General features: G+C 43.7%; 2 protein-coding genes and 1 long non-coding RNA gene across 3 annotated transcripts in view; 2 read left to right on the forward strand and 1 right to left on the reverse strand.

Moving 5' to 3' along the window:
* Positions 1-14897: 14897 nt before the first annotated feature.
* LOC121841563 (glycine-rich cell wall structural protein 1-like) lies at positions 14898-16957 on the reverse strand. The gene is made up of 4 exons (XM_042310650.1): positions 16936-16957; positions 16152-16664; positions 15473-16088; positions 14898-14997 (listed from the first exon to the last, which is right to left on the reverse strand). Exons 1-4 carry the CDS (start codon positions 16955-16957, stop codon positions 14898-14900), a joined length of 1251 nt encoding a protein of 416 aa, XP_042166584.1.
* Positions 16958-17441: 484 nt separating this feature from the next.
* Positions 17442-22209, forward strand: part of LOC112230398 (complement C3) — a 44796-nt gene continuing 40028 nt past the window's right edge. The window contains 2 exon segments of the mRNA XM_024396687.2: positions 17442-17547; positions 21227-21422. Coding sequence (XP_024252455.2) covers positions 17477-17547; positions 21227-21422 — 267 coding nt within the window. The 5' untranslated portion in view covers positions 17442-17476.
* LOC121841573 lies at positions 18641-19134 on the forward strand. The gene is made up of 2 exons (XR_006080596.1): positions 18641-18681; positions 18942-19134. It is a non-coding gene; the product is annotated as an uncharacterized LOC121841573 (long non-coding RNA).

Raw genomic sequence — 22209 nt, forward strand, 5'->3', positions numbered from 1 at the left:
TGACAGTAGGTCCAGGTGTGCGTAACAATGGGGAACAGGTGTGTGTGATGACGGTTGCCAGGACCGGTGGTTAGTAGATTGGCGAAGTCGAGCGCTGGAGCGTAAGGAGGGACCTGATGGTATAGGCCAGGCCTGGGCAATTCCAGTCCACAGGGGTCTGATTGGTGTCACACTTTTCCCCCATCCCTAGCAAACACACCTGATTTATACTAATTTAACTTTTAACTGAAGGTCACGGTTAGTTGATTATTGGAGTCAGGTGTGTTAGCTGGGGCTAGGGCAAAAGTGTGACACCTGTCAGGCCCCTAAGGACTGGAGTTGCCCAGGCCTGGCATGGCGGTAGCCCCATCGATGTCAGGAATGGTATGGCGGAAAGCAATGATGATGTAATACTCACGCCTACCCTGGAAGATGGGTGATCATGGGGCCCGGCCCTCGGCCCCCGTGGACCTCGGGTTAGGACTCACCGGACACTGCTGAAACTGATAACCCTCCTGTTCACAATAGGAACAGCTGTTTCAGCGACGCCGCTCTGCAGTGGGGAGGTGTGTGGCCCATACCTCCATGAATTCAGGCTCTGCCTCAGGACGGCGAAAGGAGGAGGGAGAGAGGCGAAGTGGGGCACTGACACTCCTGAAGAAGGTTGTCCAGACGGATGGCCATCGTGATAAGCATATCCAAGGAAAGGTCATCGGCTCAGCACGCCAACCCTGTCTGGACCTCCTCACCCAGTCCACTTCGGAATAGGGAGTGGAGTGCCGGCTCATTCCATCCGCTGGAGGCTGCCACGGTAGGTGAGGGCATATTCCACAGCGGTCTTGTCACCCTGCCGGAGTGGGAGTAATCGTTTACCTCCCTATCTGCCCTCCAGTGGATGCTCGAAGACTACCCTTAACAGAGCCATGGACCTCTCGTATGAACCCAGCTCTTTAGCTTGGCTCTATTCCATTTCTAAATGTATGGATTTCATGACTGGGAATACAGATATGCATCTGTTGGTCAATGATACCTTTTCAAAAAAGTTAGGGCAGTGGATCAGAAAACCAGTCAGGATCGGATCACGTGACCCTTGGACGAGATGGCCGCATGAACTAAGAGCTCCGCACAAGTAGTTTCCAATTCCTAATCTTACCTCCACTCCAAGTTCAAACTCATTTAGCTTTAGTAAGAAAAAGTCATGGCGGCTACAAAAGGCGACACTACAGGCGACATTTTTACCCGGACTCTAGTATTAGCGACGGAAAAAGCCTCCAAGAAGAAGCTAGCTTCAGAAAAAACTAGCGCCATTAGCCAGGAGCAAGAGAACCCGCTCCCCCACGAGGCACAACGAATGCCAACCTCGCACTCTGTCGAAGACATCCTTTCTGAGTTGAGATCCCAACGTACAGAACTAAACACTAAATTAGATGCCATTAACTCTCAGCTCAGTGCGATAGGGGGCAAGGTGACAATCCTGGAAAACGCTTTGCCTGACATCAACAACAAGATAACCATAAACGCGGGCGCCTGGACGAGGCAGAGGGGCGAATCCTATCCATGGAAAACTTATTGACAGATGCCATGGAAACAATAGCATATGCTAAAAAGAAAATCGAGCATCTGGAAGAGAAAACAGAGGACCTGGAAAACAGGGGGCGAAGGAATAATTGTGTTCTATTCAATCTGGGCGAAAAAGAAGAGGGAAACATGCCACTGATCCGCTACCTGCAAGACAAACTTCCCGAGTGGCTCCACATGTCCACCGACAGGCCCATAGAACTCGAGAGAGCTCACCGAGCTCCCACCAGCAGCCAGACAACCACCGCGCCCAATCACCATACGTTTCCTGAGATTCACCGACAAGGAACGAATCCTACAGGTGGCGAAAAACAACACCATCACAGTGGGAAACGCCAAACTCGCTTTACACCAGGACCTGTCAGCTGGAATACGGCGAAAGCGCCGAGAATTTGACGAAGTGAAGAAATACTCCATTGACCGAGGCATCTTCAGGGGATTCAAATACCCAAACGAGCTCAGGATTCTTCACCAAGGAGCCTTGCGACACTTCAAAACTCCCGAAGAGGCAAAACGTTTTTTGAAAGACAATCCTGGCCAATGAGAAACAGACCAATGACTAAATGCGATTAATGCCATTACTAAAGGAGGTAAGACGACATATAGCCAATATCCAGAGACCCACCCCCTAAATGTCATTATAGCCGTCCAATTTATATTTATTTTCCTTTAACTGAGAGGGATGGGCTGTATAGCCTAACCTAGGCCTACTAATGTTTCAGCCTACTTTTATTTCCCTGTTTTTTTTTTGTTGCTATTATTACTTGGGGTTCCCTAGGTCCCTTGGGGGAGGTATATGTAGGCTGGGCTATTGATTTTATTTTTCTCCCCTCTTTTACTGTGGTCTGGACGAGGGCAACTGTGTTATTTACTCAATGCGGGGTGGAGAGGATGAGGCATTTCTTTGGTGGGGAGAAGGAGACGTTGTGCGTTGCTAACTGTTCCCGGTTTTTGTTTTATTCGGAACACAGTATTGAGACTGAGCGGGGGGGGGTAATAGATCCAAGTTGTTTCAGTTGTTTGGGAACTCGGCTGGGGTGTTCAGGATTATTATTTTATGTACACCATTTATTTTCCTTTTATGTGAACGCAGCTGTAATTACTATCCACTTTTACCCAGCGATGACTTGCACTAAAGTTCGATTACTGCTCGATGACGATGACTAGTACCTTAAATCTATTGACATGGAACTGCCATGGTCTAGGGCATGCAATAAAACGAAAAAATATACTATGTGCTCTAAAAAAGGAAAAAGCAGACATCGCGCTATTACAAGAGACACACCTCTGTGATGCTGAACATGCCAAACTCCGCAGAGCTTGGGTGGGACAGGTGTATTTCTCATCTTTCAAATCAAACAGTAGAGGCACAGCCATACTTATCCATAAAAATGTTCCATTCATAATTGACAAAAACATATCTGATCCGGAGGGGAGATTTATTTTGATAACTGGGTCACTATATGGTCAACCAATTACTATATTAAACATATACGCCCCTAACACAGATACTCCTGCCTTCATGTAAAAAATTATAACCCTGTTCAATGAGCATTGTGTCTCCTTTGGCGTGGTGGCCGGAGATTTTAATTGTACCCTTAACCCAACCCTAGACAAATCATCTCAAGTCCCCACCACAAATCCTAGATCTGCAAAGATGTTGAACTCTCTTACTAAAGAGATGGGACTGATAGATATCTGGAGAGAGACTAATAGCTCATCTATGGACTATACATACTACTCTAATTCCCATAACACCTACTCCCGTATAGATTACATTTTTATCCCAAAGAGTTTCATAAATTCAGCCACTTGTACAATCGGACCCATAGCACTTTCAGATCACGCCTTTGTCCACCTCCGCTTTGACCTCTGCAAAAACATCCCAAGGTCAAAGAGCTGGAAATTCAACACCTCCATGCTATCAAACGAAGCGTTCCATACATTGGTAACTACATGGATAGACAACTACACACAAGACAATAAAGTTTTGTTTCTCCGGCCACAATGTGGGACGCTGCTAAAGCCACACTAAGAGGTCATCTAATTGCATATGCTTCCTCTAAGAAAAAAGCAATGGAAGCACACAGGTTAGATCTTGAGAGGGAGCTGGAATGCTGTGAAAAAATACATAAACAATCCCTAGACAGCACCTCCTGGAGTCAACTTAAAGCAGCCAAAGCCAAACTGAATTTGGACTACACTCGGGAGATAAAAAAAAGTTTTCTTTACTAAACAGAAATACCATGAGTATAGCAATAGGCCCAGTAGATTGCTTGCTTACCAATTAAAAAAGGAGCAGTCAGAGCGTACAATCATGGCTATCCGAACAGCAGAGGACGATGTCACATATGACCCAAAAAAGATCCATTTAACTTTTCATGATTTTTACTGCAAACTATATACCTCTGAGAGAAAACACACGGAGGCAGAACTCCACTCTTTCCTAGAGGGAATCTCGCTACCTAAACTATCAGAGACCGACCAAGAAGATCTCAACTCCCCCTTCACTCCTGAGGAGATCCTGGAGGCAATTACCTCCATGCCACCTAATAAGTCCCCAGGCCCAGATGGATTCCCCAGAGAGTTCTACAAAGCTTTTTGGCCCCAGCTCAGCCCTATCTTCATGCCAATGCTGGAGGATTTTTGCAAAAACGGAGTTCTCCCAGACTCAATGCACACAGCTCGCATTATAGTGTTGCTAAAAAAAGGACTCCCTATCCTGCTCGTCCTTCCGGCCCATAAGCTTGTTGGATTTCGACTATAAAATAACTACCAAATTGCTCGCCAAAAGACTAAACACTCTTCTTCCCAAAATAATAAAAGCGGACCAAACTGGATTTATTAGAGACAGATACTCTTCTGATAACATTCGCCGTCTTTTTGATATTATTGGTCAAGTAAACGCACAGAAGACCCCTGTCCTGCTGGCTTCACTGGATGCTGAGAAGGCGTTTGACAGGATGGAGTGGAGCTTTCTGTTTTCAGTCTTAGAAAAGTTCAATATGGGCCCAAATTTTATTAAATGGATCAAATCACTATACTCTCATCCAAATGCCATGGTGACTACTAATGGACTGAACTCTGACAGATTCCCTCTGGAACGGGGCACAAGACAAGGGTGCTCGCTGTCCCCGCTGCTCTACTTGTTGGGGGCGGAGCCTCTGGCAGAGCTGATAAGGAGCAATTCAAGTATTATGGGTGTTTCTGCAGGCGGCCTGCAGCACAAGATTTCGCTTTATGCGGATGATGTCTTGCTCTACATATCCAACCCTGAGAAATCCCTCCCTCTTATTTTAGACACAATTGCTCAGTATGGCAAGTTTTCAGGTTATAAGATCAATTTTAACAAATCCACTGTCTGCCCTCTCAATATTACACTCACCAGCTCTATGAAGACACTTTATCCTTTCCAATGGAAAACACAGGGGTTTCAATACCTCGGGATCTTCATAACACCAGATCTGAATAGCCTTTTTAAGGAAAATTATCTTCCACTCCTGGATCGAATCAAGAACGATCTCCAAACCTGGATCTCCCTCCCAATTAGCTTAGTAGGAAGAATTAATGTAATCCGTATGAACGTCCTCCCTAGACTGAACTACTTATTTCAGATGCTCCCATGCTATCTCCCAGTTTCCTTCTTCAAAACAACTAACCAAAACATCACCAAATTTATATGGGGCAATAAAAAACCTAGGATCAAGTTTTCCACTCTATCGAAACCTGAATCTAAGGGTGGTCTTGCCCTTCCCTCCCTTCAATTGTACTACTGGTCTGCCCAAATCCGCAACATGCTAACATGGATCACAAACAGGCAAGAGTCAACGTGGATTCAGATAGAAGCCCAATCCTGTGGTTCATTGCCCTTAAACTCAATTATATTCATTAATAACTTTAGTGAAGTGGGCAACATAGCCAAAACCTTTGTGATTTACAGCACCCTACTAGCGTGGAGGGACTGTAAGAAATACCTGGGCATTTCCTCCCAAATATGTTCTCACTCGCCTATAGTAGGCAACCCAGACTTGCCAAAAGCCCTGAGGGATGCCAACTTTAATCTTTGGCATACTCTAGGAATCAGGACCTTTTCAGACCTATTTCATCAGAAAACCACTACACTGAAATCCTTTCAAGAGCTCTGCAGTGAATTCGATGTACCAAGATCCCATTTTTAAAAAATATCTTCAAATTAGACATGTAATTTCCTCATTTACCTCCAAGAGGAGGTTTAGAACTCAGTTGAATGAAGTTGAAACCCTTCTTGTCACAGCAAAATCCATTAAAGGCTAAATATCTTACATCTATAGACTCCTTTCTGAGAAAGGAAGCTCCTCCTTTAGTCCTTTGAAAATAATCTGGGAAAAGGACCTTGGTCTGACTATCAGTGATGAGTTATGGGCGGAGGTTTGCGACACGGTATACTGCTCCTCTACCAGTGTAAAAGTGAAAGAATCTAATTACAAATTTTTGTACAAATTTTATTATACTCCTTTGAGACTCCATAGAATGAAAACAGATATGTCTCCTAACTGTAAAAGATGTACCTCTGAAAGTGGAACCTATATGCATGTATTTTGGAGCTATAGAGAGATTGCCAGATTCTGGCAATCTGTACATACTGCTGCACAGAAAATACTAGAGGTACAGTTTGATATGACCCCGTGTATCTATCTTCTTAATGCCCAGCAGGACTTTGTTCTTGATCCTGACAGAGAAAATTTGCTTATGACTATTACATACTTCGCTAAGAAATGATTTCTTCTATTGTGGGCCTCTAATACCCCTCCTACATTTAAAATGTGGATTGATCAGATTGTTAACTTTCTTCCTCTTGAAAAGCTCACTTATGACCTCCACAAGAGACAGCCCAAGTTTGATAGACTCTGGTCTCCACTATTCAACTATATTTCAAACTGGACAGAGTGAAAGGGGTGACTAGGGAAATGCGCAGATACATGTTGTGTAAGGTACTGTAAAACCTAAAAACGAATTATTGGCCCGTCGTCTCAGCGAATGCTTGAAATAGCTGATAAGAACCTTGATAGTGCTGCTGCAAGTGTTATGTGTTTTTTGTGTGTTTTTATTTTAATTTAGTTTTTGAGTACGTGTGCGTATGTGTGTATATATGTGTGTATGTATGTATGTATGTATATATATATATATGCACCAAGGAAAATAAATAGATTAAGAAAAATAAATACTTTTATTTGACTTTATCATTCATTTTAATTGTATTTTTATTTTTTCAAATGTATTATTATTTTTTTACTTTTTCTTTTTTTAAAGCCTGTCACATCTGTGAATGTGGAATGTGTTTTGTTGGTTGATTGAAAAACAAGAAAACTTAATAAAACTTTAAATTGAAAAAAAAGAAAACCAGTCAGTATTTGGTGTGACCACTATTTGCCTCATGCAGCATGATACAGTACATCTCCTTGGCATATAGTTGATCAGGCTTTTGATTGTGGCCTGTGGAATGTTGACCCACTCCTCTTCAATAGCTGTGCGAAGTCGATGGATATTGTTGGGAACTGGAACACGATGACGTACACGTCGATCCAGAGCATCCCAAACTGGCTCAATGGGTGACATGTCTGGTGAGTATGCAGGCCATAGAAGAACTGGGACATTTTCAGCTTCCAGGAATTGTGTACAGATGTGACATGGGGCTGTGCATTATCATGATGAAACATAAGGGGATGGCGGTGAATGAATGGCACGACAATGGGTCTCAGGATCTCATCATGGTATCTTTCATTCAAATTGCCTTCGATAAAATGCAATTGTCTTCGTTGACTGTAGCCTATGCCTGCCCATACCATAACCCGGTTATGGTATTTTTTTTAAATGCCGTTTTTAAAAAAGAATTTTTTTTAAATGCCTTCCTAACCACCTTAAATAAACATGCCCCATTCAAGACATTTAGAACCAGGAACAGATATAGCCCTTGGTTCTCCCCAGACTTGACTGTCCTTAACCAACACAAAAACATCCTATGGCGTTCTGCATTAGCATCGAACAGCCCCCGTGATATGCAGCTGTTCAGGGAAGCTAGAAACCATTATACACAGGCCGTTAGAAAAGCCAAGGCTAGCTTTTTCAAGCAGAAATTTGCTTCCTGCAACACTAACTCAAAAAAGTTCTGGGACACTGTAAAGTCCATGGAGAATAAGAACACCTCCTCCCAGCTGCCCACTGCACTGAAGATAGGAAATACTGTCACCACTGATAAATCCACTATAATTGAGAATTTCAATAAGCATTTTTCTACGGCTGGCCATGCTTTCCACCTGGCTACTCCTACCCCGGTCAACAGCACTGCACCCCCCACAGCAACTCGCCCAAGCCTTCCCCATTTCTCCTTCTCCCAAATCCAGTCAGCGGATGTTCTGAAAGAGCTGCAAAATCTGGACCCCTACAAATCAGCCGGGCTAAACAATCTGGACCCTTTCTTTCTAAAATTATCTGCCGAAATTGTTGCCAGCCCTATTACTAGCCTGTTCAACCTCTCTTTCGTGTCGTCTGAGATTCCCAAAGATTGGATAGCAGCTGCGGTCATCCCCCTCTTCAAAGGGGGGGACACTCTTGACCCAAACTGCTACAGACCTATATCTATCCTACCCTGCCTTTCTAAGGTCTTCGAAAGCCAAGTCAACAAACAGATTACCGACCATTTCGAATCTCACCATACCTTCTCTGCTATGCAATCTGGTTTCAGAGCTGGTCATGGGTGCACCTCAGCCACGCTCAAGGTCCTAAACGATATCTTAACCGCCATCGATAAAAAACATTACTGTGCAGCTGTATTCATTGATCTTGGTTTCTCAAATGATTGCCTCGCCATTCTGTATACTTCTGGCCCTTCTGTGGACACTGTGTTAACAACCCTCCAGGCAAGCTTCAATGCCATACAACTCTCCTTCCGTGGCCTCCAATTGCTCTTAAATACAAGTAAAACTAAATGCATGCTCTTCAACCGATCACTGCCTGCACCTGCCCGCCTGTCCAACATCACTACTCTGGACGGCTCTGACTTAGAATACGTGGACAACTACAAATACCTAGGTGTCTGATTAGACTGTAAACTCTCCTTCCAGACCCACATCAAACTTCTCCAATCCAAAGTTAAATATAGAATTGGCTTCCTATTTCGCAACAAAGCATCCTTCACTAATGCTGCCAAAAATACCCTTGTAAAACTGACCATCCTACCAATCCTCGACTTCGGCGATGTCATTTACAAAATAGCCTTCAATACCCTACTCAACAAATTGGATGCAGTCTATCACATTGCAATCCGTTTTGTCACCAAAGCCCAATATACTACCCACCATTGCGACCTGTACGCTCTCGTTGGCTGGCCCTCGCTTCATACTCGTCGCCAAACCCACTGGCTCCATGTCATCTACAAGACCCTGCTAGGTAAAGTCCCCCCTTATCTCAGCTCGCTGGTCACCATAGCATCACCCACCTGTAGCACGCGCTCCAGCAGGTATATCTCTCTGGTCACCCCCAAAACCAATTCTTTCTTTGGCCGCCCCTCCTTCCAGTTCTCTGCTGCCAATGACTGGAACGAACTACAAAAATCCCTGAAACTGGAAACACTTATCTCCCTCACTAGCTTTAAGCACCAACTGTCAGAGCAGCTCACAGATTACTGCACATAGCCCACCTATAATTTAGCCCAAACAACTACCTCTTTCCCTACTGTATTTATTTTATTTATTTAGCTCCTTTGCGCCACACTATTTTTATTTCTACTTTGCACATTCTTCCACTGCAAATCTACCATTCCAGTGTTTTACTTGCTATATTGTATTTACTTTGCCACCATGGCCTTTTTTTGCCTTTACCTCCCTTATCTCACCTCATTTGCTCACATTGTATATAGACTTGTTTATACTGTATTATTGACTGTATGTTTGTTTTACTCCATGTGTAACTCTGTGTCGTTGTATGTGTCGAACTGCTTTGCTTGATCTTGGCCAGGTCGAAATTGTAAATGAGAACTTGTTCTCAACTTGCCTACCTGGTTAAATAAAGGTGAAATAAAAAATATTTTAAAATATTTAATAAACACCAACACTATGGAGCACTCTGTTCACAACGTTGATATCAACCAACCGCACGTCCACACAATGCCATCTGCCCAGCACAGTTGAAACCGCAATTAATCCGTGAAGAGCACACCTCTCCAGCATACCAGTGCCCATCGAAGGTGAGCATATTTGTCCACTGAAGTCGGTTACGACACCGAACTGAAGTTAGGTCAAGACCATGGTGAGGACTACGAGCAAGCAGATGAGCTTCCCTGATAAGGTTTATGACAATTGGTGTAGAAATTCTTTAGTTGTGCAAACCCATAGTTTCATTAGATGTCCGGGTGGCTCGTCTCGCAGGTGAAGAACCCGGATGTCAAGGTCCTGGGCTGGTGTGGTTACACTTCGTCTGCGGTTGTGAGGCCAAATTCTCTAAAATGACATGGTAGAGAAATTAACATTCAATTCTCTGGCAACAGCTCTGGTGGAGATTCCTGCAGCCAGCATGCCAATTGCATGCTCCCTCTAACCTTCAGACATCTGTGGCATTGTGATGTGACAAAACTGCACATTTTAGAGTGGCCTTTTATTGTCCCCAGCACAAGGTGCACCTGTGTAATGATCATGCTGTTTAATAAGCTTCTTGATTTGCCACACCTGTCAGGTGGATGAATTATCTTGGCAAAGGAAAAAATGCTCACTAACAGGGATTTGAGCACAACATTTGAGCTAAATAAGCTTTTTGTGCATATGGAAAAATCTTTGATTTCATAAAACATGGGACCAACACTTAAATGTTGCATTTATATTTTTGTTCAGTATAATTTGTAAACATTTCTAAAAACACAAGTCCACTTTGACATGAGTTGTGTAGATCTGTGAAACAAAATATAAATGTAATGTTTAATTCGTAATTGCAAGAGTGTGGGCAGAACAAATCAAATCCGCAGACAAACCATTGACTGAAAAAAAAGAGTTTCCAGTGTCTGAGCCCACTTGTTTTCGTTAGAGCCGATTAGATTACAATAGCCACAACATAAAAAAACATGTGTAACTGTTTGTACATTTGTCAGACAGAAGGACCATACAGCAGTGAATGAGAGCAATTTTGACTTGGAAAGTTGTCTAGTAATCAAGTACCAAAAAGTAAAGCTTACATTCATCATAAATATTTTCACCTATTTTAGCTCTGTGTTTCCAGGTCTATATTTCCAAGATAAAGATATCTTAGTGCTATTTGTGCATGTAGTACATATGACTGACAACTCATATTCCAAATTTGAGCAATATCAGAGTATTGGTTTACATTAGTTTGTGTGTCCCATCACCCCTCAACCCTGTAATTATTCTGCACTTGAGTTTAGGAGCGGGGGGGTTGTGACAGTATCTATCAATTTAACCTCAGTTGCAGTAAAACATTTCTACCCAACCATCCAGCTCATAAATGGGAGACATTAGGGATGTGAAAAAACATTTTTTTATTTTGTTATACCTCGAGTTGGATAATAAAAAAATAAAAGGGGGCTCTGCCACTAGCCTTTCACATAACACTGTTTTCAGAGAGATAAGAGCTGCTAGGAAATGTTGAAACAATCAGTAAACACACACACCAGCTAAATCATAAAACATTACCAAGTATTGGTGGGCAAGTGGGGCTCAATCATCTATTTGGTCAAAGTTAAGTACAAAAACCTACTTAGCCTAATGTCCAGGAATTAGTAGGGGGGTCAGTCACCAAGCTACGCTTCATCTATTCTCCGGCCTGCATCTGGCCAAAATACTTCGTCCACGTCACTAGATAGGGTTTCTCTTGCCAAACAGCGAGGGAAGTATCTCCTAGCATGGCGTATCCAACCTTGGACAGAGGCAACCTCTATGTCCCCACATGCGTCCTCCATTGCCTGGAGAAGCGGCATGCGGGCATAGGGTTGGCGATCATACACTTTCCAGCGCCAGGCTGAGAAAAATTCCTCTATGGGATTTAGAAAAGGTGAATATGGGGGTAGGTACAAAACTACAAATTGTGGATGGGTGGCAAACCAGTTTTGGACCAGAACAGCCCGGTGAAAACTAACATTGTTCCATAAAACCACAAATCTAGCAGGCTATTGATCTGGATCAGGGACAATCATTGTATAAATTACATCCAGAAAAGTGAGAGTATGGCCGGTGTTGTACGGACCCAGTGTGGCATTGTGATGGAGGATCCCGTTTTGAGTGATGGCAGCACACATAGTTTATTATCCCCACGCTGTCCAGGGACATTGGTAATTGTCCTCTGTCCTATTACATTTCTTCAGCGGCGCCTGGTTTTGGTAAGGTTGAAGCCAACCTCATCCACATAAATAAATTCATGGCGAATTAAGTAGTGTTGCATACATACCTCTACAAAGTCATGTCGCATATTCTTGACTCTGTCAGAGTTTCTCAAATTGCACCTTGTAAAGTTGTTTCATCTTCACTCGGTGCCGTTGGAGGATGCGTTGTATGGTCGACAGGCTTACAGCATTGATGTTGTTAAATATGGTGTCATTATTCAAGATAAGCTCTCTTATCTCTCGAATCCTAATTGCATTGTCGGCCAAAACCATATTTATAATTGCAGTCTCTTGTACATCTGTAAACAAGTGTCCTCGTCCTCCATGATGGCTTTGCCTTTCCACTCTGTACAGAATTCAAACACAGTATGTGTTCAGCATAGGAACTGTAAACAATGTACAAAAAAATGTAGTACAGCATGATAACCAACCTCATTCATTCAATACAGTGCAGTAAATGGATGGCTTAGAGTTAAATGTTTATGCAATACTGTGCAGTCATACATATTTTACAGTACATTACTGTAATGCTAAAATAGTCATTAGATAGTTGCATACCTGTTCTCATTTCTGAAGGTTCGAATCATGGACGGCACTGTAAATCGACTCAAATTGGGCTGGACTCTGAGTCCATGGTTAAACCGTGGTTGATCACATGATCAACAAGTGTTGCCCTAATCTCATTAGAGATGGCTCTCCTTCCTTCCTTCCTTCTCTTCTTTGCCCTCGTCCTCCTACTCCTCTTGCTCACTGTCCATTGTTGGCATCCATTGTTCAAAACAGGTCATCTGACCTTTGACCAATTTATAGGCCTATACCACAGTAAAGCAGTGATTGGTTAGTGATCAGTTAAGCTATTAGTGTTTGCACATGTGAGGAGTGTGTGTGTGTGACCTGGTGAATAAGTGTAGCATTTTGATTGGTTGTGTTCGGAAAAGGAAAGCAAGTCGCTTCCTGTTAGATTTTTGTGTTTTAGGTAGAGAATTGTGTGTAGTGTTTTGAAAAAAGTGTTTTATGCAATTGACAACTGAGTCAAAGGCTGAGAAATAGCTTATGGTTTTGGATATTTGGTGTGTAGTTTTGCACTTTGAGTGAGAGGTTTCAAAAATCATGTGACATGAAAATATTTTGTGTGTAAGCAGTTGGAAAAAACTGTAATATACCCACATGGCATTTTAAGCATTGACATACACAGGTATAGACTTACAGTTTTTCCAATTGCTAACACACTAAAATGACATGCACATCACAATTATTTAAACTGACACACAGAGAGCAAAACCTCTTCTCAAGTCTCCAAAAGTCTAAACACATTTTCTGCTTTACACACATTTTGCAATTCAAAATGGCACTTTTTAAATGCACTCAACACGGTTCTCTGCATAAGACACAATAATCTGACATAAAGTCACATGTTTGCCATTTCAAAACACTGCCATTCAAAATTACACTACATGAGCTAATTGGCCAATACATGTGCCACCTGGCCAAACACCTCAACGGTTAATTGTTACCACTTCAATCAGGAAGTAAGCACTATGAAAAGACCACAGGTGAGCACCTTTTGTTTTACAACAATGGAAGCCATTGCAGAGAGAGGAAGAGGGAGGGTGAGAATCAGAGGGGGAGGAAGAGTGAGAGGTATGGGTAGAGCTGGTAGAGGAGTTCATGGCCAAAGAAGACAACATCTTTCAAATGAAATCAGAGCAACCTTAGTTGATCATGTCATCAACCATGGTCTGACAATGCGAGAGGCTGGACAGGGTTGTCTGGGTTGGCGCCCCCCCTCCCTTGGGTTGTGCCGTGGCGGAGATCTTTGTGGGCTATACTCAGCCTTGTCTCAGGATGGTAAGTTGGTGGTTGAAGATATCCCTCTAGTGGTGTGGGGGCTGTGCTTTGGCAAAGTGGGTGGGGTTATATCCTTCCTGTTTGGCCCTGTCCGGGGGTGTCCTCGGATGGGGCCACAGTGTCTCCTGACCCCTCCTGTCTCAGCCTCTAATTTCTTTCACACTATGTAGTACACCCCATGTCATAGTGTATCAGTTGGGTGACACCTGTCTACTTCATAAATGGCTGATGTCATACACTAACTGCACAAATTTCCTGTAGAATTTACTCTACTGTGGGGGAAATATCTTTAGGCTGCATTGTCCAAGCCCTATATTTTTGTTTTTTTGTTTTTCTAAAGGACTGAGAGACGCAACCATGGTAGAGGAAGGGGCCAAATGTTCACCGGGGTACAGGAAGCTAACATTGTAAACTTGGTTTTGGAAAATAATGAAATCAGATTACGAGAAATTCAAAGCCAAATCATCCAAGACAACACCATATTCAACAACATTCAACGAGTCAGTCTGTCCACATTGGCTTGCATTCTCACGCGAAACCAAATCCGAATGAAACAACTTTATAAGGTGCCGTTTGAGAGAAACTCTCAAAGAAACAAAGAGGTCAGACGAGCATATGTGGATGTAAGTATAATATTGACTGCAGTACACTACACGCAACATTGTTTCCCAGTGTACTGGATAACACCATATTGACTGCTTTTGTTCTTTGTTTTCAGGGAGTACTGGAAATGGATGCTCATGCAATCCCACATGAGTTCATCTTTATAGATGAGGCTGGGTTCAACCTAGCAAAGAGCAGAAGAAGGGGGAGAAACGTCATTGGCCACAGAGCCATTATAGATGTTCCTGGCCAACGTGGTGGGAACATCACAATGTGCGCTGCCATCTCCAATACGCATGGTGTCCTCCACCGTCATGCCAACCTTGGACCATACAACACAGCCCATATTCTCACATTTCTGGACAGACTCCACAACATTCTCATACCACCAGAGCATATGAATGATGCAGATCATCAAAGAACCCGGTACGTTGTAGTATGGGACAACATGAGCTTTCATCGTGCAGCACCAGTCCAAAACTGGTTTGCTGACCACCCACCATTTCTCGTGCAATACCTCCCACCATACTCACCATTTCTGATAGAAATGCCCATAGAAGAGTTGTTTTCGGCATGGCGGTGGAAGGTATACGACCGGCAGACCTTTGTGCTCATGCCTCTTGTGCAGGCTATGGAAGAGGCATGTGATGAGATTGATGTGGGTGCGTTTCAGGGATGGATAAGGCACTTCTTCCCTCGATGTTTGGCAAGGGAAGATATTGCCTGCGATGTGGACGAGGCGTTGTGGCCAGACCCAGCTGTGATGTGGACGAGGCGTTGTGGCCAGACCCAGCTGTGATGTGGACGAGGCGTTGTGGCCAGACCCAGCTGTGATGTGGACGAGGCGTTGTGGCCAGACCCAGCTGTGATGTGGACGAGGCGTTGTGGCCAGACCCAGCTGTGATGTGGACGAGGCGTTGTGGCCAGACCCAGCTGTGATGTGGACGAGGCGTTGTGGCCAGACCCGGCTGTGATGTGGACGAGGCGTTGTGGCCAGACCCGGCTGCGATGTGGACGAGGCGTTGTGGCCAGACCCGGCTGCGATGTGGACGAGGCGTTGTGGCCAGACCCGGCTGCGATGTGGACGAGGCGTTGTGGCCAGACCCGGCTGCGATGTGGTACGAGGCGTTGTGGCCAGACCCGGCTGCGATGTGGTACGAGGCGTTGTGGCCAGACCCGGCTGCGATGTGGTACGAGGCGTTGTGGCCAGACCCGGCTGCGATGTGGTACGAGGCGTTGTGGCCAGACCCGGCTGCGATGTGGTACGAGGCGTTGTGGCCAGACCCGGCTGAGATGTGGTACGAGGCGTTGTGGCCAGACCCGGCTGCGATGTGGTACGAGGCGTTGTGGCCAGACCCGGCTGCGATGTGGTACGAGGCGTTGTGGCCAGACCCGGCTGCGATGTGGTACGAGGCGTTGTGGCCAGACCCGGCTGCGATGTGGTACGAGGCGTTGTGGCCAGACCCGGCTGCGATGTGGTACGAGGCGTTGTGGCCAGACCCGGCTGCGATGTGGTACGAGGCGTTGTGGCCAGACCCGGCTGCGATGTGGTACGAGGCGTTGTGGCCAGACCCGGCTGCGATGTGGTACGAGGCGTTGTGGCCAGACCCGGCTGCGATGTGGTACGAGGCGTTGTGGCCAGACCCGGCTGCGATGTGGTACGAGGCGTTGTGGCCAGACCCGGCTGCGATGTGGTACGAGGCGTTGTGGCCAGACCCGGCTGCGATGTGGTACGAGGCGTTGTGGCCAGACCCGGCTGCGATGTGTTACGAGGCGTTGTGGCCAGACCCGGCTGCGATGTGGTACGAGGCGTTGTGGCCAGACCCGGCTGCGATGTGGTACGAGGCGTTGTGGCCAGACCCGGCTGCGATGTGGTACGAGGCGTTGTGGCCAGACCCGGCTGCGATGTGGTACGAGGCGTTGTGGCCAGACCCGGCTGCGATGTGGTACGAGGCGTTGTGGCCAGACCCGGCTGCGATGTGGTACGAGGCGTTGTGGCCAGACCCGGCTGCGATGTGGTACGAGGCGTTGTGGCCAGACCCGGCTGCGATGTGGTACGAGGCGTTGTGGCCAGACCCGGCTGCGATGTGGTACGAGGCGTTGTGGCCAGACCCGGCTGCGATGTGGTACGAGGCGTTGTGGCCAGACCCGGCTGCGATGTGGTACGAGGCGTTGTGGCCAGACCCGGCTGCGATGTGGTACGAGGCGCTGTGGCCAGACCCGGCTGCGATGTGGTACGAGGCGTTGTGGCCAGACCCGGCTGTGATGTGGTACGAGGCGTTGTGGCCAGACCCAGCTGTGCGGCAAGGTGCTGCCTAATTATTTTTCTTGCCTCTTTTTTTTCTATACATTTTTTCTGCAATTTTCTTTTTCAGTTTACTGTTTTTTTGTGAGCATATTTTTGTTCAGTCCAATGTAAATATATCTGCTGTGCATATGTTGCACTGACTTGTTTGGTGAAAAATAAATAAACTGTTTCAAAAGCATGTGTGTGTCTCTGCAAATCTTTCTGTGCATCTGAAGATTTTCTACAATTTGAACTATTTTAGTATTATGGCAAAGCATACTAAAGAGGAGAGTGCTTTTCATTATGCCCAAAAGTGTGTAGTTGGTTAGACAAAAATCTGGTAATATGAATGAAGTGTGTGCCATTTCGTGCAAACATTTGATTTTGATAATGCTGTATGTAGTTTTGGTTGCAGTGCTTCATTTTGCAGGATCTGAGGTATTTTGCAGTTTGTTTGTGTGGTTTTGTGAATTGTGTTAAGTATTTTGATAAAACCAGCCTAGTTTGCAAAATTGTGTTTTAGCAATTGGGAAAAACTGTAACAGCAATAAATAAACAATTACACACAGTTAAGATAATGTCTCAATTAATTAGATGGTAGAAGTAAGGTTTAAGGGTGTCTTGTATTGTATCTCTCTGTTCCCGTAAATTCCCAATTCTGATAAGAAGAAATACAGGGTGGGAGGGTGAACATGTTGTCTGGCACTTGTCCAAAAGGGGAGGGTCAAAAGCAGAACTGAGTTATGGTCTGGGAAAATGCCACGATAAAAGCTTGAGCCTGGGTGAAGCAATTTAATTTGGGCTTGAATCAGACCCACGTTATGCTGGTGGAGCTAGTGTTGCTGGCCGCTGTGGCTCTGTCTCTCCCTCTCCTCTCCAATGGTGAAGTGCTGTGAGTACATCATAAATAAAATCGTTTTCAATGTGGTAGAACATTTGGTGCCACAATTCTAAAGGCAATACATCAGCCATCATTCCTAGAATTGTCATGGTAAAACATGTCATAGAAACATTGATGAATAATAAATATTACTTCAAAAAAATTGTAGTATTAATAGATTTCCATCCAATTGGAGACAGATTTTCATGCGAAATTCTAAAATCTGCTTAAAGGACTTGTTGCGGGTAACATTGACTTTTTGTGGATAAAAATCAGGGTGTAATGATGTAGCGCACACAAAATTTACTTTTTGCTTAAGTTGTCATGTACAAAATCTAAATCTGAAGTTCAATATTTTTCCATTGCATTTTCAACAGTACCAATAGTTTTGTCACAAAAACTGTTGCGCTAAATAGCAAATGTGCCTAATCTGGTTTTGGCACATGTACCAGTGGTTCTCAACTGATTTTGCCTGGGGACCCAAAATTGACAATGACAAATGAGTCATGACCCAATATTATGGACTGTTATATTGCAGCTACATTTTGTAATGTTGTATTGCAGCTGCCTTCTTGGGCAAGCTTCACTTGCAAAATAGACTCTGGCTCAATGGGCTACTAGAATACAAACAGTGAATGGTTATACAAACTATAATCCCCATTATCAAAGTCAATCAGTTAGCAAACAATGACGTTTCTCATTTCACTCTTTCAATTGTCTTCATGTGTACATATAATTAATGTCAATACATATGAACCATATCGATTTCATAATTGGCCTATGAGGACCCGTAGGGCCGTGATCATTGACAATTCACATTACACAATATGTTTGAAGCGTGCGCTCCAAGCCGAATTAATAACTATTAACAGTAACTGAATGGCCCACTCTCCCGATCGCCACAGATAATTCAGATGAAAGGTAACAGAGTCGGTGGATTCATGGACGCACAGAACTTCTGGATCAGATGGAGTTAAACAAGAGAAAGCAGCGAGATCAGGCGACGGCAATTTCCTCCTTTTATGGAGTTGAGATCTGTCGGACATTTCCACCTGACCTAATTAAAGCGCCCCTGGCCCAGCTGAGTAAATGGCAATGAATTAAAGGATTATTCCACCAACTCCATGGGCCTTTTCTACAATTATGGTATAAAGGAAAGTCATTACATAGCCATATTAACAAAGAAAACATTTATTATCAATTCAAGAGAATAAGCCATTTAATTAGGCAACCAGTTCAGGAGTGGGTGTAATAAATGATCAGATTCAGAATATGACATCGAATGAATAGCTTCACAACCTTGAAAAGGTGTACATTTTTAACCAGTTCAATAAAATGTCATATGAATGTCAGAGTTGATTAACATACTGAACAATAACTAATTTACCTGTTTATCTGTTTAACAGTTTTTTTCAGTGTGTCGCTGTGTGCTTTGTTGATCAGATTCCAAATCTCGAAATCAGCATTGGGAAACATGTCAATCGTCCCGTTAGAAATATGATTTGCCCAAAGGGTAAGCTTCATCTTGAAGGCATCCACTTTGTCCCTCTGTTCAAGTCGATTGTGCCCCCGTCCCTTGCGTTGACACTTTGAGCGAATTCAGATTCTAAAAAATATCCACCAGGTAGGCAAACTTTGTGAGCTACTCCTCACAAACGAAATGTTCAGCCAGAGGTAACTTGTTCTCCGAAAAAAAAAAAAAAAAAAAAGCAATCTCCGCTTGAAGTGTGTATTGTGTGGGGTGAGAATTGTTATTGTTTTGGTCAGTGAGTGAGTATGTGCAGCGTGAAAATGTAGCTAGCCATTTCATCACTGCGGAAGTGCTGCACGTGGGGGTCGCGACCCCCCAAATTGAGAATCACTGCTCTAGCCAACAGCTTGCAGATACAGTGCGGGTAGGCTAGTTTAGATGATGAGATTATTATGGATAAGAGCAATAATATTTTTATTTGTCATGATATCGCCAGAATAAGACCCTCAATATTTATTGGAATGGAGCATCAAGATCACTGTGCACTTTCACCACCCTGTGAAGTTCACCAGTAGCCCAGTAAACAGTATGGTTTGCCGAGTCATAGTGGGAGGACACCATATCTTCATGACTCCAAGTCTAGTACATATGATGGTTATTATATCAATATTTGTTTATAAAGACGTGTCCATCGTATATTTACTGACACAAAAAGACCACACCATGTCAAACAAACAAATGATCTGTTTGCATTTATAAAATTATACCGAAACTTCCTGTTTCCATGAGCTGTTGTGATTTTTTAAATTTAATATGATATGACTTTACTTACGTAAAAAATGTGGATGGAAACGTGATTTGTGCCATACAACTTGTTTACTAGTTACTGTGCATGCGTTGTGAATTTATTCATGTTTTGTTTGCATGGCCACTGCAGGTACCATCATGTTATGACACACCAGTTACATTTTTATTTCCTGCAATTATACAAAAAAAGTACAATATTTTATAAAAAAGGAGGGGGGAAATTCTTAAAGAGATTAAATCAAAGGGAAAGTTCAGGATTTTACAACTTGATGTTAAGAGGATCATCACCCTAAAAGTAGTCTATGGGCCCGAAGAAACTGTAATCTATGGGTTAGTTGTCTTTAAACGACCTCTACAAACATCGTCTTTGTTTAACCACCGTCTTGACCTCTGAATACTCGGCTATGAAAAGCCAACTGACATTTACTCCTGAGGTGCTGACCTATTGCACCCTCTACAACCACTGATTATTATTTGACCCTGCTGGTCATCTATGAACGTTTGAACATATTGAAGAACAATCTGGCTTTAATGGCCATGCACTCTTATAATCTCCACTTGACACAGCCAGAAGAGGACTGGCCACCCCTCAGAGCCAGGTTCCTCTAGGTTTCATCCTAGGTTCCCAACTTTTCTAGGGAGTGTTCCCTAGCTACTGTGCTTCTACATCTAAATTACTTCCTCCTTTTTGAGTTTTAGGGTGGGTTCTGTGTAAGCACTTTGTGACATCTGCTGATGTAAAAAGGGCTTTATAAATACATTTGATTGATGGACAGTTGCGCCTATCAATGGCCAAATCAACTGAAATCAACTACATATTTGGTTGACAAAAAACATATTCTGTTTATATGATTTTTTTAACCCAAAGTTTGCATAGAGGGGTCAGTGAAGCATTAGCCTACTAGACATCCCAGAATGGCTGAATAAGTCTACTGGTTTGGAACCTTGTTCAGAGGTAATACAATTCTCAGCAGTTTACAACATTTTGCTATACTTTATGAATGGTGTGAGAAATGGGAACTAAAAATGGATTATTACACGGCTCCAAACACAGCATGTATCTGCAGACAGATTCCCCAAAAACACACACGCAGACAGATGCATGTACACATTGATCAGATGTCAGTCATTCCATAACAAAAACGTCTAGCCTGTGATTCAGTGCAAGGTGTGTTATAGTATGGTGCACTAAACAGCCAACAATATGCCTTTAAAAGGCATTTTTCCCAACGTTCGTGGAGATCACATTCATGGTAAACGCTGCCCATGTCAGGTCAACTGTAAATGACCTTTAAAGTGTGTTATAGTGTGCTGTGACGTGCCCTGAATTACATCCCGGGCTTAGTCAAGCACAAATCAATATTCCACCCTCCATATTTTGAATCATCCTTTCCCCTCTCTTCATCACTGCAGGTATGTCATGTCTGCTCCTAACCCTCTACGGGTGGGTAGCATGGAAAGGGTCTTTGTTGAAGCTCAAGGTTACTCAGGGGATGACCTCAATGTCCAAATCAAGGTGATGAACTTCCCTGCGCAAAATAAATTGCTTTACACCACAAGTGTGTCCCTGAATTCAGTGAACAAATACCAGGCACTTAAGGACATTAAAGTAAGTCTTTATACATGTTTCCTCACATAAATTAAATGGCTTCAGAAAGAATTCACACCCCTCGACTTTTTACACATAATACGTTACAGACTGAATTTAAAATTGATGAAATGTAGATTTTTTTTTTGTCACTGGCCTACACACAATACCCCAAAGTGGAATTATGTTTTTTGAAAAAACAGGTAAAAGCTGATATGTCTTGAGTCAATAAGTATTCAACCCCTTCCTTATGGCAAACCTAGAGTTTAGGAGTAAAAATAATAACATAATAAGTTGCAGCTGCACAATTCACTTTTTGTCCTGAATACAAATTGTTATGTTTGGGGCAAATCCAATACAAGACATTACTGAGTACCACTCTCCATACTTTCAAGCATAGTGGTGTCTGCATCATGTTATGGGTATGCTTGTAATCATTAAGGACTTTTTCAGGATAAAAAGGAAATGGAATGTAGCTAAGCACAGGCAAAATCCTAGAGGAAAACCTAGCTCGTCTTTGAACCTTTCTACACAGGTCTTCCGGTCCCTCTCTGCTACTGGACAGCTAAGCTGTTTACCAGTGTATACAACAAGAGTAAACAGAAATCCAACAGGCTTGTCCTTACTGGTGTCAGGTCAACGGCCAAGTAATGTCCGTTAGGTTCATGTCCAGCCACCACCCAACCTCCAAACTAGTTATGTTCAGGTGTGTTCAATTAGGCTCATACCTTTCCGGGCCATCCTCTCCCCTGGCCAGCAGATTTAGCCAACGAGGCCATTGTCCACAGAGGATTTTGGTGGGACAAGG

This window comes from Oncorhynchus tshawytscha, linkage group LG32 (assembly GCF_018296145.1).
Source record: "Oncorhynchus tshawytscha isolate Ot180627B linkage group LG32, Otsh_v2.0, whole genome shotgun sequence".
Lineage (NCBI taxonomy): Eukaryota > Metazoa > Chordata > Actinopteri > Salmoniformes > Salmonidae > Oncorhynchus > Oncorhynchus tshawytscha.

Excerpts from the sequence above, each read along its gene's own strand:
- LOC121841563 (XM_042310650.1), bottom strand. The coding sequence starts at position 16,957 with ATGAAAAGCACTCTCCTCTTTA. Across the intron at positions 16,089-16,151 it reads CCACATCGCAGCCGGGTCTG|CCGGGTCTGGCCACAACGCC; the intron begins GCCACAACGCCT and ends ACCACATCGCAG. Across the intron at positions 14,998-15,472 it reads TCGTACCACATCGCAGCCGG|CCTGCACAAGAGGCATGAGC; the intron begins GTCTGGCCACAA and ends CCTCTTCCATAG.